Source organism: Uranotaenia lowii, chromosome 3 (genome assembly GCF_029784155.1).
Source record: "Uranotaenia lowii strain MFRU-FL chromosome 3, ASM2978415v1, whole genome shotgun sequence".
Taxonomy (NCBI): Eukaryota; Metazoa; Arthropoda; class Insecta; order Diptera; family Culicidae; genus Uranotaenia; species Uranotaenia lowii.
In genome coordinates this window covers 214754069-214768869 of record NC_073693.1, presented here as the reverse complement: position 1 = coordinate 214768869, position 14801 = coordinate 214754069, and the positions used below count along the sequence as shown (strand labels likewise).

Here is a 14801-nt window from a genome sequence, read left to right as displayed (position 1 = left end):
ATACTTGGTAAGCCTCAGTGCCACCTTTTATGAAATACACTTGGTCAATTTTATTTAGAATAACTAATTATTGAAGACTAATAGAGAATTGACAAAATTGTGCACAAACAAATAGTTAATATTGGACCGAATTTTAAGAAGGTCCTTAATAATCAAAAAAAAATTGTTAATTGTGCAATAAGAAAACCGATTTACAATCGTACAAAAATGAGAAAAACTTGGTTCAAAATTAAAATGTTTTAAAACATATAAATCACTAGATTACTCTTAAATTTTGAATTTAATTTCTCAACTTTAAGAAACAAACTCGAAGAAAAATAAAAAGTTTCCAATCTCGAACAAATTTATATTTTGTAAATAGAAAAAGCTTTTCAGAAATTTTGTAAATATGATATAAAATAAAATTTTGAACATTATTATTTCCAAGCCAAATAATAATTGTTTCGATAATTTTAGAAATTTTCAAATATTTTCATTTCAAGACAGCGAAGGATTATGTAGTTTTAACGAAAAAGAACACTTTTATCGAAATTATAAAATAATCAAGATCTTCTGTAACTACACTTAACACATTGAGGGTCACAAAGAAATCTTAGCTGAGAAACACCCAAATTCGGCATTTTATACCTCAAAAACCGTTCGACAAAATCAAACGAATTTAGTATATTTGAGTTATTTTAACTGTTGTGCTTAATTTAAGGAATGAAATTATAGTAACATCATTAAATTTATAACATTTGAATTATACTTGTGAGTGTTGCCTATTCACGGTGAGTGAAAAAACGAGTTATCTCGTTTTAGGTCCGCCATGTGTTAATAAATAGATGAATATTGTTTTTCAAAATAGTTAAAATAAAAAACACAAGAAAAGCCATTTCAGTGGTAAAAAGTGAACGAAGGAGTCGTATATGATGATTGGTTATTGAAGATCTGAAAATCATTTAGTTGAATGTCATTAACACTAAATATTTAGAAATTTAAAATCGATATTGACTGAATTTTTAAAATCAAATTTGATAGTTAAAGTTTTAAATTACAAATGCAATCCTTAGTCCGGAATAAAATTTGAAGATCTATTTTCAATGATTTTAAATCGAATCATTGATGTACATTAATCTCATAGATTTTTTGAATTCTCATACAACATACATTTAATTCCTTTTTGACATTTTTTCATTTAAATAAAAATTTTAGTTTAAAAATTCATTCAAAATCCCTGTAACAAAATTCGATAAGGATTCATTGGATTTGATTTTTCAAATACTACCTTAAAAACTAGCAATGAAAATGGGAAAAAATCATATAATGATTAATTTACAAAACTGTTTATTTTTATACAGTTCTCAAGTGTCCAAAAAATATTCTCAAAATATTATAATGAACATTTCAAATTTTTTAATTAAAATTTGGATTCCATACCCATTTGCTATGAATATGACTTGATGTTGAAGGGTTATTATAGTTATAGATTTTGATATCTAAGCTTTAAGACTAATTATTAGAGCTCTAACACTTTCGAATGTATATTCAGATCAAATGAGTTTTAATTTTAATTTTAATACCAGATATTCGATGTTGTGCGGATATATCGTGATCCAATTTTTCATGTAATGAAAAATACGAAATAAAACAATTTTTGACAAAATTTCTAATTGTCCTTTATTTATAAAATCTTATTCATGTTCAAATTTATTAGCTTTCATCGTGTGGTATCTTTTTTCTACGTTTATGATAATAAACAAGACTTCAAATTCCAAATGATTTTGAAAACAAAATAAATTAGAAGTTCAAAATTCAGAAAATAATCCAATTGTTATGTATATCAAAGAATTCTAAACGCAAATTCGAATTCAGAAAATTGCAACTTTTGGAACAACGAGTTTTGAACGAGAATAAGTAATAATTTGTAATAAAATTTGAGACCAAAAATATTAGAACTTTAAAGGTCATACTATTTGCGAAGGTTAACACATTAGGAACCGCAAAAAATCTAAACGCGGAAAACCTGTTATTCGAAATTTCGCATTTTGACATCCAATGATTAGTTCACCTTTGCCAAATGTGATACTTTCAAGCTATTTAGTATGGCTTGTCCGATTTTGTAGAATAGAGTTTCGTGGTTAAATTTACAACTCATTAGTTTTACTTCTGAGAGTTGGACACTCGTGGAAAGCCAGCAACAAGATATATATTGAATTTGGTCTCAAAAGTGTTAAACTTAAATTTAAATTTTCATATCGAATAACATCAAAGCTCAAAAACCAAAAGATAAATTGTTTAAAAAACCTATTGGATTAATGAAACTGTGATTTTAAAGTCTGTGAATTCAATGGAATTCATCGATTTTCTTCATCCCGGAAAAAAGAAAACAACAACATCGATTTTCTTTGAAATCCGAAGATTTTTTTTAATTGTTTGGATTTCCTCAAAAGGAAAGCCAAATATGAACTGGAGCTCAATGCTAAAAAGCGATCAAAATTATTTGCGGACAAACGGTAGTTGTTAGACAATTGATGTCTTCGCAATATTTTCAAATTTTTTTTTTTTGATGATCTATCAAATTCTTAACAGTAAAAAGTGAATTTTCCACCTGGAAGGGAAATAAAATTATTTTTTTGAAAAATAATTAGTTTAGAGAATTGATGTCTTCATAGAAGTTGTAGATCGTATGTAGATTGTTGATAAAAATTTAGTCCCGAATATCGAATTTCAATATGATTAAACTAATCTTGCCAGATAGTCGAGATTTTGCCTATTTTTATCGCTTTATTTCAGAATCAAACAAAATTGTAACTTATTCATTAGAATAAGTTATTTCGCATTTTTCGGCAAAATTGACATGAACGATTTAGTGGAAGCATAAAATATGATTTCAAATTTACTGATATCTTTCGATAAAAAAAAACCATTTGTGTTTTCTTCCATGATTTAAAAAAAAATGATATCGATTTTGACGGATGTTGGGGAGAATAGTTCATTTTTCCACTGTAAGAATTATTCTTGATTTTGTGTTTAAAAATTTCTTATAAACATCAAAATTCGATGTCTGTGATGAGATTTCGGATTCTGCATTCAGTTTATTGTTCTTGATTTTCAGTTTGGATTACCATTGGGAGAATGTTCTGATTCGAATCTAGGTTTCAAACTTAAACTAGATGCATTTTCTATATTCGAAACACACCATTTGGGAACTTGAAAAGATAATATTTAAAATAACAAAGCATTTCTAAGATTTGGATTTGAATTTTTTTCTATTAGTTCTTCTGCAGAACAGAAACATAAGATTGGAAAATTCCATTGTGTAACAGTTTCATCATTTGCAAATTTTTCATCTCAATTCACAAGTTGAATTTCGAATAAATAATTGAATTACAAATTGATTATGAAAACCAAAAATTCCGAATTTAAATACGAGATTTCTGATTCAGTACTCTGGTACAAACTTCTCTTTTTTCCAAAATTAATAGGAATTATTATCTGAAAATAAGTTTAATAAAACGTTTTAAAATTCAGAATTCAGATTTTAAGCTCAGGTTCGATAGCAAGGATTCAGATTCGGAGTATAAAATTAAAAATTCAGTTTTAGATTCAGCTTGAAGATAAAATCTATAATCAAAATAAAAAAATCAATTTGAGAATTTCACTGAGAAATATTAAATTATGTTTTTTAATCTGAATTGTTGGAAGTACAAAATGTATGTATGTATGTATGTATATCTACCACCCAGCAGAGGTCGGCATTAAAACGCTATTCGCTAGTTAGTCCGCTAGATTTTTGTTTTAATATTTATTTTTTAACTTTATTTCTAGAGAACTTACGGCTTTAAAAACTGCATCACTTTATAGAAAATAAAATTTATCAGCATTCCTGCTTGAATAATTGCACCTAGTAATGTTTTTTTTATCATTTTTTTCTACAGAAATCCCGTGAGAAAATAAATTTGTCGACAAAAAAGTAGCGGACTAATTAGCGATTAGCGATTTAACGCCAGACACTTGAAAAAAGCATGTATCAGCATTCTTCTTTGACTGATTTCTTGTAGTGACGTTTGTCTATCTGCTAGTACAAAATTTTGGTGAATAAATGAATGAAAACGATAATTATCTAACAAAAATGGAGCAGACAAATTAGCGATTAGCGCTTTAATGCCGAACACTGCCACCCAGCTAGCAAGGCGCAGCCAGTAGCAGCGAGCAACTCTTTCTTTATAACTTGTTCAAGATTCAGAGACCAAATGATCCAAAATGCCTTTGAATGGACTGTTCCAAAGGAAAAGAAGTACAATCAGAGGCACTTGAACTTCTAGGTAGGGAATCAGTTGGAAATACAAAACAGCCGAAATCAGAAATATAAAATAAAATTTGGATTCCTTTAAAAGATTTCTTTCTTTGAAAAAATCTAGTTTTGTAATTGTTTTAAAAAATTCTCAGAATTAATATTATGAAATAAATCAGAAATGTTAAATTTTTTTTGGTTTAAGAACTTGTACTTCAACTCAAGTGAAAATTCTGCTGGAAATATATTTTTTGCTTTGTTGTTCAACACAATTTATATTACATATTAGAGTACCCCAAATGACCCGACATTTGAAAAAATTATGCGCTGCAGGCTTAAATTGATCCTAGGCCTAGTACAAGGTCTCATGCCAAATTTGGGCCAGATCGAATCCTGAAGGGGTCTACCAGCCTAAAATATGTATGGGATTTTTGAACATTTTGTTCGGAAGAAACACAAAAATCCAGTTTTTCATGAAAAACTTTCGCCCCCTTAAGCCGATTTCTTTTGAAAACAGTTTTTGTCATACTATACTATGACAAATATTTCAACCGAAGACTGCATTTCTATTCAAGTTAAGACAAAACAGTTATTAAGCTAAAAAAATAGTTAACATTTTTAAAGATGACATTCATCACTGTTAATGAGAGACACTGCTTCGAACATTTTGACGCAACATTAACAGTGATGAATATCACCCTGAAAAAAGTTAGCCCATTTTTTAAGTTTAATAACCTTTTTTATCATAAGTCGCATTGAAATGCAGTTTTCGGATTTGTCATAGCTTAGGCTTTAAGAAAACCCGTTTTCAAAAAAAAATCGGCCTAAGGGGGCCAAAGTTAAGCATAAAAAACTAAATTCTCGTGTTTATCCCGAACAAAATGTCTCAGAATCCCATACAAACTTTAGGCTTCTTGAGCAACCCTTTCTCGTGATCCGATTTGGCCCAAATTTGACATGAGACCTTGTACTAGGTCTAGGATCAATTTTAGCCTGCTGCGCAAAACATTTCACAGGCTTGAAATTTCTCATACTAATTTGGAGCAGTCTATTGCATATTCTTCAAAAACATAGCTTGTAAACTAAAATCTTAAATTTGAATCGAATTAACAAGAGTACAAAATAAATCTGATTTGAATAGCAAACCTTATTTCTGAATATTCGATAAATTTTCACCAATACTTAAAATGCTTTTGCTTGTCGTTGTTAAGAATTACTTACCATTACGCAGTTCTTTTGTGCTAAATTTAAATTCTCATGTCTTTGCTAACGATATCGAAAAATGAAGTTTGTTAGCGATCGTTTTTTGCACATTTGTTTTTGAATCTGGGGAATTTGAATGCACTTTTTTGCAAATTTATTGATTTGAAGATCTAAAGTTCAATTTTTTTAAGAGCAATTATGGCTGTTGCAAGAATCTGCCATGAGTTGCATAGAAAACATTGTAAACAATTAAGGTTTAGTCAATTTAACTCATATAAACATTACTGAAAAATTCAGCCAAAAATCATGGATGGGTTCTGGAACGAAATGAAGCTTTTTACACCCCACGGTATGAGAAATGCAAAAATGATCCAAAATCGACTCAGTCTAATACGACATTGTTGACGAAGTTTGATTTCGTGGTGATGGACGACGACACCTACACCAAGGCAGACTTCAGATAGCTTCCTAGACAAGAGTATATTATACAGCAACTGGAAGGGGAAAGGTGTTAGAAATTTTCAAGCATATTAATTTATTAAAGTTTGCTAAGAAATATCTCGTTAGGCAAGGATGTGGCACCCTGTCATTATGGAAAAAGGCCATGCAGTGATATGCCGCTAACAACATTCAAATTGTGCCCAAGGCTAAGAATCCTCCCAACACACCAGAACTTGACCCAATTGAAACATATCCCAGTCAACATGAATCGGCAGAGAGGTAACTCAAATCGTCAGAGGGATCGTAACGATCTCTCTTGCGATTTTGCATCATCTAATCGGCAGAAAGGAACACACCATACGCGTGCATTGAATGAGTGACACGAAATAATCTAAGACACGCCCTCCAGAAAAAACACACGAAAACAATCCGTATCGTATGTTTCCGTTTGTCGACTGCTACGACTGCACCGTAAAGCATACACGGGGCACGGGGATAAAATGCGAGCACACCGTACGAGTGTACGATTCAAACTGATCTCGCATGTACACATTCGTATTCGTTGCCTCTTAGGTATCTTGGCAGGACAAACCGAATGCGTTCTTGGAGTGTCGCCGAAATTAGCCGTTTTATTCTAAGTTCGGTGACTCAACTCTCAATTTTTCGCATGATCTGTCGATTTTTGAGAGGACGCGCTCACTGGGATTTTGCGATAATTAATCAGAACCTTAAGAAGACCCTAAAATACTGGCGTTCTGCGGGAAAGAAAGTGGATGAGGTCGACCGGAGTCTTAACTGAGTATTTTTTTGTCTTTTATACATATTGAACTTTAAAATGAAAGGTACTTTGGTTTAAAAAAAACGATCAACATGCAATTCAGGTAGACCATTTTTTGATCCGAACATTGTTTATGTTGTGCCTTGGGGCCTTCATTTCGAATTAGTGTTTTTCTTAAGGGGGGGGTAGGGTCTAACACTTTCAAAAAATCGATTTTTTAATTTTTTTATTTTCTTATCGTAAAACATTTCAAGAATGTTGTGTCAAATTTTCAAGTCAATTGAAGCAAAACTGTAGAAATTATAGGCCTTTATCTCCTCCTATCTTAGACTGCAAGAAAGCAAGAGCAGAAACTTCAAACGCGTTTTTCTCGAAAGCACATTTTTAAAGTCCGTGGACATCGTCATTTGAAAACTGCTTATCCGATTCTTTTCAAATTTGGAACATGTTTTCTACATATAAAATACCAGACCCCAACGTTTTTGTTTTTTGTTTTTTTTTACTTTGGGGTGATTTTACAGGTGAAAAATGGCGGATTTTTTCGTGAAAAATCGTAGTTTTCACTTCAAACAGCCACAAAAATTTCATAAAATTTTTTTTAAGTTAAATAAAAACGTTGGGGTCCAGAAAAACATCTATTTAAAATATTTTGCTCTGATTTTTTGACTTCAGATGATTCTGTGCTGAGATACAGTGTCCACCGCAAATCCTGTTTTTTAAAAAGCATCCTCGAAAGTGCTCCGTCACCGGCTCATTTTTCAATATTTTTCTACGAAAAAAATACTAAATGTTCTTTTAACAATGCTTTGTATAATGCAAAAAAATTGAATACATTTTTTTGAACGATAGCTCTAGAAAAAAATCGTGAAAATTGTGTTGTCTTTATAGCCGTTAGACCCTACCCCCCCCTTAACAGATCTCTTTGACAATTTCCGTATTTTTACTTATATTCTCCTTGCAGGACATCGGCGTCGAGAACAACGAAGACAACCGTCGCCAGTACCGTCAGCTGTTGTTCACCGCCGACGATAAGCTTTCGGAGAACATCTCCGGTGTGATCCTGTTCCACGAGACTCTCTACCAGAAGGCCGACGATGGCACTCCCCTGGTTGAGCTCCTCAAGAAGAAGAACATCCTGGCCGGCATCAAGGTCGACAAGGGCGTCGTCGATCTGATGGGATCGGAGGGCGAATGCACCACCCAGGGTAAGTTTCCTTAGAAAAAATGATGTTCAATTTTCTCCTAAATTTTCTAAAGTTTGCAACAAGTTTAATGGACTCTAAATTGAAATGACTTTTCCATTTCTATCGGAAAATCTAATGAAGATAACAGCAGTGGGAGGGAAGTGTCTGACATTTGCTGCTGAACCAGTTGTGTATTTCCAGCTCATTTATGCGTTTCCTTTTGAAGCCAGGATTCAGGTCATGGCACAGTGAACGGAAAAATAAGTGAATTTACCCCTTCCCGGTTTCAGACTGTCTGTTAGTTAGCCAGTGATAGGCTACAGGAAGGAGGAAACACAGAAACTCAACTCAATAAATGTAGGTTAATTAAAGTCCATTACTTCCATTTTGCTGCTGCTGACGCTGTTTCTTCCGTCTTATGCAATTTTCGCTTTAACATCATAACAGCTTGGAAAAAGGTCAAAGATGTTGGCTCCCTAGAGCGATTTTTTTTTTCAAATAAAAAAAATATGTCATTGGGAAGTGTACAAAAATTAATTACAACAAAAATAACCAAAATTTCAAAAATCAAAAAAAAAAAATCTAGAACGACACAAAAATGAGAAGAAAATGCATAAAGTGAAAAATTTTATACCAACAAAAAACAAAAAAAAAGACAGATATGGCAAGTATGCCATAATGACCAAAATGACAAATATGACATAAACGACAAAAATTACTAAAAATACAAAAGTGACAATACAGTCGAATGAAAAAAAAAGACAAAAATGACAAAAATGACAAAAATGACAAAAATGACAAAAATGACAAAAATGACAAAAATGACAAAAATGACAAAAATGACAAAAATGACAAAAATGACAAAAATGACAAAAATGACAAAAATGACAAAAATGACAGAAATGACAAAAATGACAAAAATGACAAAAATGACAAAAATTACAAAAATTACAAAAATTACAAAAATGACAAGAATGACAAAAATGACAAAAATGACAAAAATGACAAAAATGACAAAAATGACAAAAATGACAAAAATGACAAAAATGACAAAAATGACAAAAATGACAAAAATGACAAAAATGACAAAAATGACAAAAATGACAAAAATAACAAAAATGACAAAAATGACAAAAATGACAAAAATGACAAAAATGACAAAAATGACAAAAATGACAAAAATGACAAAAATGACAAAAATGACAAAAATGACAAAAATGACAAAAATGACAAAAATGACAAAAATGACAAAAATGACAAAAATGACAAAAATGACAAAAATGACAAAAATGACAAAAATGACAAAAATGACAAAAATGACAAAAATGACAAAAATGACAGAAATGACAAAAATAAAAAATTGAAAAATTGAAAAATAAAATTGACAAAATTGTTAGAAATGACAAAAATGACAAAAATGACAAAAATGCCAAAAATGACACAAAAAATGACACAAAAAATGACACAAAAAATGACACAAAAATGACACAAAAAATGACACAAAAAATGACACAAAACTGACTCAAAAATGACACAAAAAATGACACAAAAAATGACACAAAAAATGACACAAATATGACACAAAAAATGACACAAAAAATGACACAAAAAATGACACAAAGAATGTCACAAAGAATGTCACATAAAATGACACATAAAATTACACAAAAAATGACACAAAAACGACACAAAAAATTACACAAAAACAGATACAAAAAATGACATTAAAAATGACACCAAAAATGACACAAAAATGACACAAAAAAAAACACGAAAAATGACACAAAAAAATTACACATAAAATGACACAAAATATTACACGAAAAATGACACAAAAAATGACACACAAAATGAAACACAAAATGACACACAAAATAACACACAAAATGACACAAAAAATTACACAAAAAATCACAAAAAAAGTAAAAAAAGACACAAAAATGACACAAGAAAAAGCACAAAAAATGACACAAAAAATGACATAAAAAATTACACAAAAAATAACAGAAAAATAACACAAAATATGACACAAAAAATACATAAAAATTGACTAATAAAAATTCACAAAAACTTACACAAAAATTGACAAAAAAATGACACCAAAAATTTCACACAAAATGACACAATAATTGACAAAAAATGACAAAAAAAAGACACAAAAATAACACAAAACTTGACACAAAAAATTACACGAAAAATGACACAAAAAATGACACACAAAATAACATACAAAATGACACAAAATATGACACAAAAAATAACACAAAAAATGACAAAAAAAATGTAAAAAAAAAGAAACAAAAATGACACAAAAAAATGGCACCAAAAATGACACAAAAAATGACACAAACAATGACACAAAAAATGACACAAGAAATAGCACAAAAAATGACACTAAAAATGACAAAAAAAAAATGGCACAATAATGACACAATAATGACACAAGAATGACACAAAAAATTATTCAAAACATGACACAAAAAATGACACGAGAAATGACACAAAAAATGACACACAAAATGACACACAAATTGACACAAAAAATTATACAAAAAATTACACAAAAAATTACACAAAAAATGACAAAAAAAAAGTCAAAAAAAAAGACACAAAAATGACACAAAAAATGACCCAAAAAAGGACGCAAAAATGACAAAAACAATGACACAAAAAATGACACAAGAAAAAGCACAAAAAATGACACAAAAAATGACATAAAAAATGACACAAAAAATAACAGAAAAATAACACAAAATATGGCACAAAAAAATACATTAAAAATTAACTAAAAAACATTCACAAAAACTAACACAAAAATTGACAAAAAAAATGCCACAAGAAATTACACACAAAATGACACAAAAATTGACAAAAAATGACAAAAAAAAGGACACAAAAATAACACAAAACTTGACACAAAAAATTACACGAAAAATGACACAAAAAATGACACACAAAATGACATACAAAATTACACAAAATATGACACAAAAAATAACACAAAAAATGACAAAAAAATATAAAAAAAGACACAAAAATGACACAAAAAATGGCATAAAATGACACAAAAAATTACACAAACAATGACACAAAAAATGACACAAGAAATAGCACAAAAAATGACACAAAAAATGACATAAAAATAACACAATTATGACACAATAATGACTTAAGAATGACACAAGAATGACACAAAAAATTATACAAAACATGACACAAAAAATAACACGAAAAATGACACAAAAAATGACACACAAAATGACACAAAAAATTACACAAAAAATTACACAAAAAATGACAAAAAAAGACAAAAAAAGACACAAAAATGACACAAAAAATGGCACCAAAAATGACAAAACAATGACACAAAAAATGACACAAGAAATAGCACAAAAATGACACAAAAAATGACATAAAAAATGACACAAAAAATAACAGCAAAATAACACAAAAAATGACACAAAAAATACATAAAAATTGACACAAAAAATGACACAAAAAATGACACAAAAAATACATAAAAATTGGCTTAAAAAAATTTCACAAAAACTTACACAAAAAATTGACAAAAAAATGACACACGAAATGACACAAAAAATGTACACACAAAATGACACAAAAATTGACAAAAAAAATGACACAAAAAATGATACAAACATTAACAAAAAAATGACAAAAAAAGGACACAAAATATGACACAAAAAATAACACAAAAATTGACACAAAAATTAAACACAAAATGACACTAGTAATGAAACACAAAATGACAAACTTAACACTAAAAATGATACAAATGTGACACAAAAAAATATACAAAAAATTATACAAAAAATTACACAAAAAATTTGCACAAAAAATGGCACAAAAAACGCAAAAATTTACACAAAAAGACGCACAAAATGGACAATTTAAATGAAACAAAAAATTACAAAAAAAATTACACAAAATAGAAAACACAAAATGACACAAAAACTGACACAAAAAAGACAGAAAAAAGGATACAAAAAAGTGACAAAATTAATGACAATAAAAGTGACAAAATTAATGACAAAAATGACACAAAAAATGACACAGAAAATGACACAAAAAATGACACAAAAATTGACACAAAAAATAACAGAAAAAATAACACAAAAAATGACACAAAAAACACAAAAAATGATACAAAAAAGTAACAAAAAAAAAGTTACAAAATAAATGTCACAAAATATTACACAAAAATTGACACAAAAAATTACACAAAGAAATGAAACAAAAAAGATAAAAAGATTTACACAAAAAATGACACAAATAATGACACATGAAATGACACAAAAAATCACACAAAAATGACACACAAAATGACAAAAAAAATTAAATAAAAAATGACACAAAAAACAAAAAAAAAATACAAAAAAATTGACTCATTAAATGATACATTAAAAGATAAAAAGAATTAAAATTTAATGAAACAAAAAATGACACACAAAATGACAAAAAAAAAAAATACAAAAACTAACACAAAAAATTACCCAAAAAATGACACAAAAAATTACACGCAAAATGACAAAAAAAATGATATATAAAATGACACAAAAAATTACACAAAAAATTACTCTCAAAAATTGACACCGAAAATGACAGAGAAGTGACACAAAAATGGAATAAAAATCAAACAAAAATGACACAATAATGACTTAAAAATGACACAAAAAATGACACAAAAATGACACACAAAATGACACACAAAATGTCACAAAAACGACAAAAGTATGTCAAAAAAATGACACAAAAATGACGCAAAAAATTACACAAAAAATCGCACAAAAAATGACACGAAAATGACATCAAAAATGACATAAAAACACAAAATATGACAAAAAATTAAACACAAGATATAACACAAAAATTGACACAAAAAATGGCACAAAAAAGACATAAAAAAATACATAAAAAATGACGCAATAAATGACACAACAAATAACACAAAAAAATAACACAAAAAAATAACACAAAAAATGACATTAAAATGACACAAAAAATTACACTAATGATGACACAAAAAATGACACAAAAAAATATCAAAAAAAAATTTTCACAAAAATTAGCAAAAAAAATTACAGAGAAATTATACAGAAATGATACAGAATGGGCACAGAAATGGTACAAAAACGGCACAAAACTTGCACCAAAAATGACACAAAAATAACATAATAATGACAGAAAAATGACACAGAAATATCACACCAATTACACAAAAATGATACAAAAATAACACAAAAATGACAAAAAAAGGATACAAATAAACACAAAATGGACCCATAAACAACCCAAAAATGATGCCAAGTTATTCAAAAATTACACTGAAATGACAAAAAAAGACAAAAAATTAACAAAAAGTGAGAAAAAATCACTCGAAAATGACGCAAAATTGAAACAGAAATGACAACCAATGACAATAATCGTTATGCTTTATTGAAAAATCCAATTCCTTCTCTGTGATAAACAGGTCTTTTTTCTCTGGTTATTTTTTTTAATTTACAGAATTCCAGATTGGAAAACTGCTTTAAATTTTATGTTTTGCCAACGAACATCAACAGGCTGGAAAATAGCATCATTAAACTGTGGTCCACTGAAAAAAAAAAGTGCGGCAGGATAAAAATGAACGATCGGCACCATACATTCAGTTAGTCAAGCATTTTACGAGCTTCAAGCTTCAGCCAACCCCTTATCGGTGATTCATCCATGTTGTTGGTTGGGGTCTGCCGGGTTTGCTTCGGAACAGATGAAAAATAAGATGCCGTCGGTCTTAGTCCCTAAGTGCATCTCATAATAATTTATGGGTTCATTTGAGCCGAGTGGTGGAACCCAAAGAGAGCTCCAGCTACATTACGACAACCGGCGCTTGACGACGACGCCTTGCCCGGTGCAGTCTTCCTGAGTTGGGTTTTCCTGAGACGTTCGAAGCTACTTTAAAAAAACAGAAGAAAAAAGAATCCGGTTGGTGTTTGTTTGCTTCGAAATATAGGAGCAAAATACGCTGACTTGAAGCTCCATCATTTGAAGAATGTATTTCTACTAAAATTCAAGGCTTCTTTGAAAAACAGCTGATTTTTTCAAGCAAGCTGAGTAATTTTAAATAAACATTAAATTTTTCCTTTATGAAAGTTTTTCTTAAATTCAATCACAAAATTAAAAAAACAACGATACAAAAAGTCAATTTTCATCCATTCCAAAAATGGGAAAAATTGGAAAACGTGGAATTTTTACACACAGTAAACATTTCAATGAAATCTGGTTGACGTTAACGTGTTTTTGTGCACTGATCGGGAAAAACGATGCGACATTTCCTCCTTCCATCGGAGTCGCAAATAGCGGATGTACGAACTTCCACGTGTGTTGTCATTTTGCCGACAATCGTTCCTCCCTCCACAAATGGCTGGCTAACTGGTGAATGGATTCAGTGGAATTCCTAGCAACCCGAATGGAAAAGTTAGTTGCTTGATAGAAATAATCAGTAATAAGGTTTGCTCCTTCAGTACCAAAAGCTTTTATTTTGTAGACAACTTCGTTTGTAAAACATTTTGTTTTCCTGACGTTGGAGATTTGTACGTCCAAGATATTTTTGATTTTGAAAATTGTTAAAAAAATTTAATGGTGAAAACTCGTGAACCTGTTTTATTAACTCCTTCAAAACATGTTCACAGCTGTATCATGTGTCTCGAAAGTTCGGTTAAAAAAATAAAATCCAGCTGAAGAACTTCCAAGTTTTGAAAAGACTTTTTTAAGTGTCATGCCATATAAAACCTTATCTAAATTTACTAACTTCCCTGGGCTTTTAATTTGCTTCCTCAGTTTTTCACGTATGTCGCAAATCAAATGCATCTTTCTGATTAATCTCACAATTTGAGACGTTGATCATACAATACAATTTTAACAA

At 29.6% G+C, this 14801-nt stretch overlaps 1 protein-coding gene across 3 annotated transcripts in view; it reads left to right on the top strand.

Annotated features, from left to right (window-relative positions):
• LOC129758595 (fructose-bisphosphate aldolase-like) overlaps positions 1-14801 on the top strand; it is a 106242-nt gene that overhangs the window by 35077 nt on the left and 56364 nt on the right. For all 3 annotated transcript variants that reach the window (XM_055756142.1, XM_055756140.1, XM_055756141.1), the window contains exon 3: positions 7660-7903. In XM_055756142.1, coding sequence (XP_055612117.1) covers positions 7660-7903 — 244 coding nt within the window. The remainder of the gene's footprint in view (positions 1-7659; positions 7904-14801) is intronic.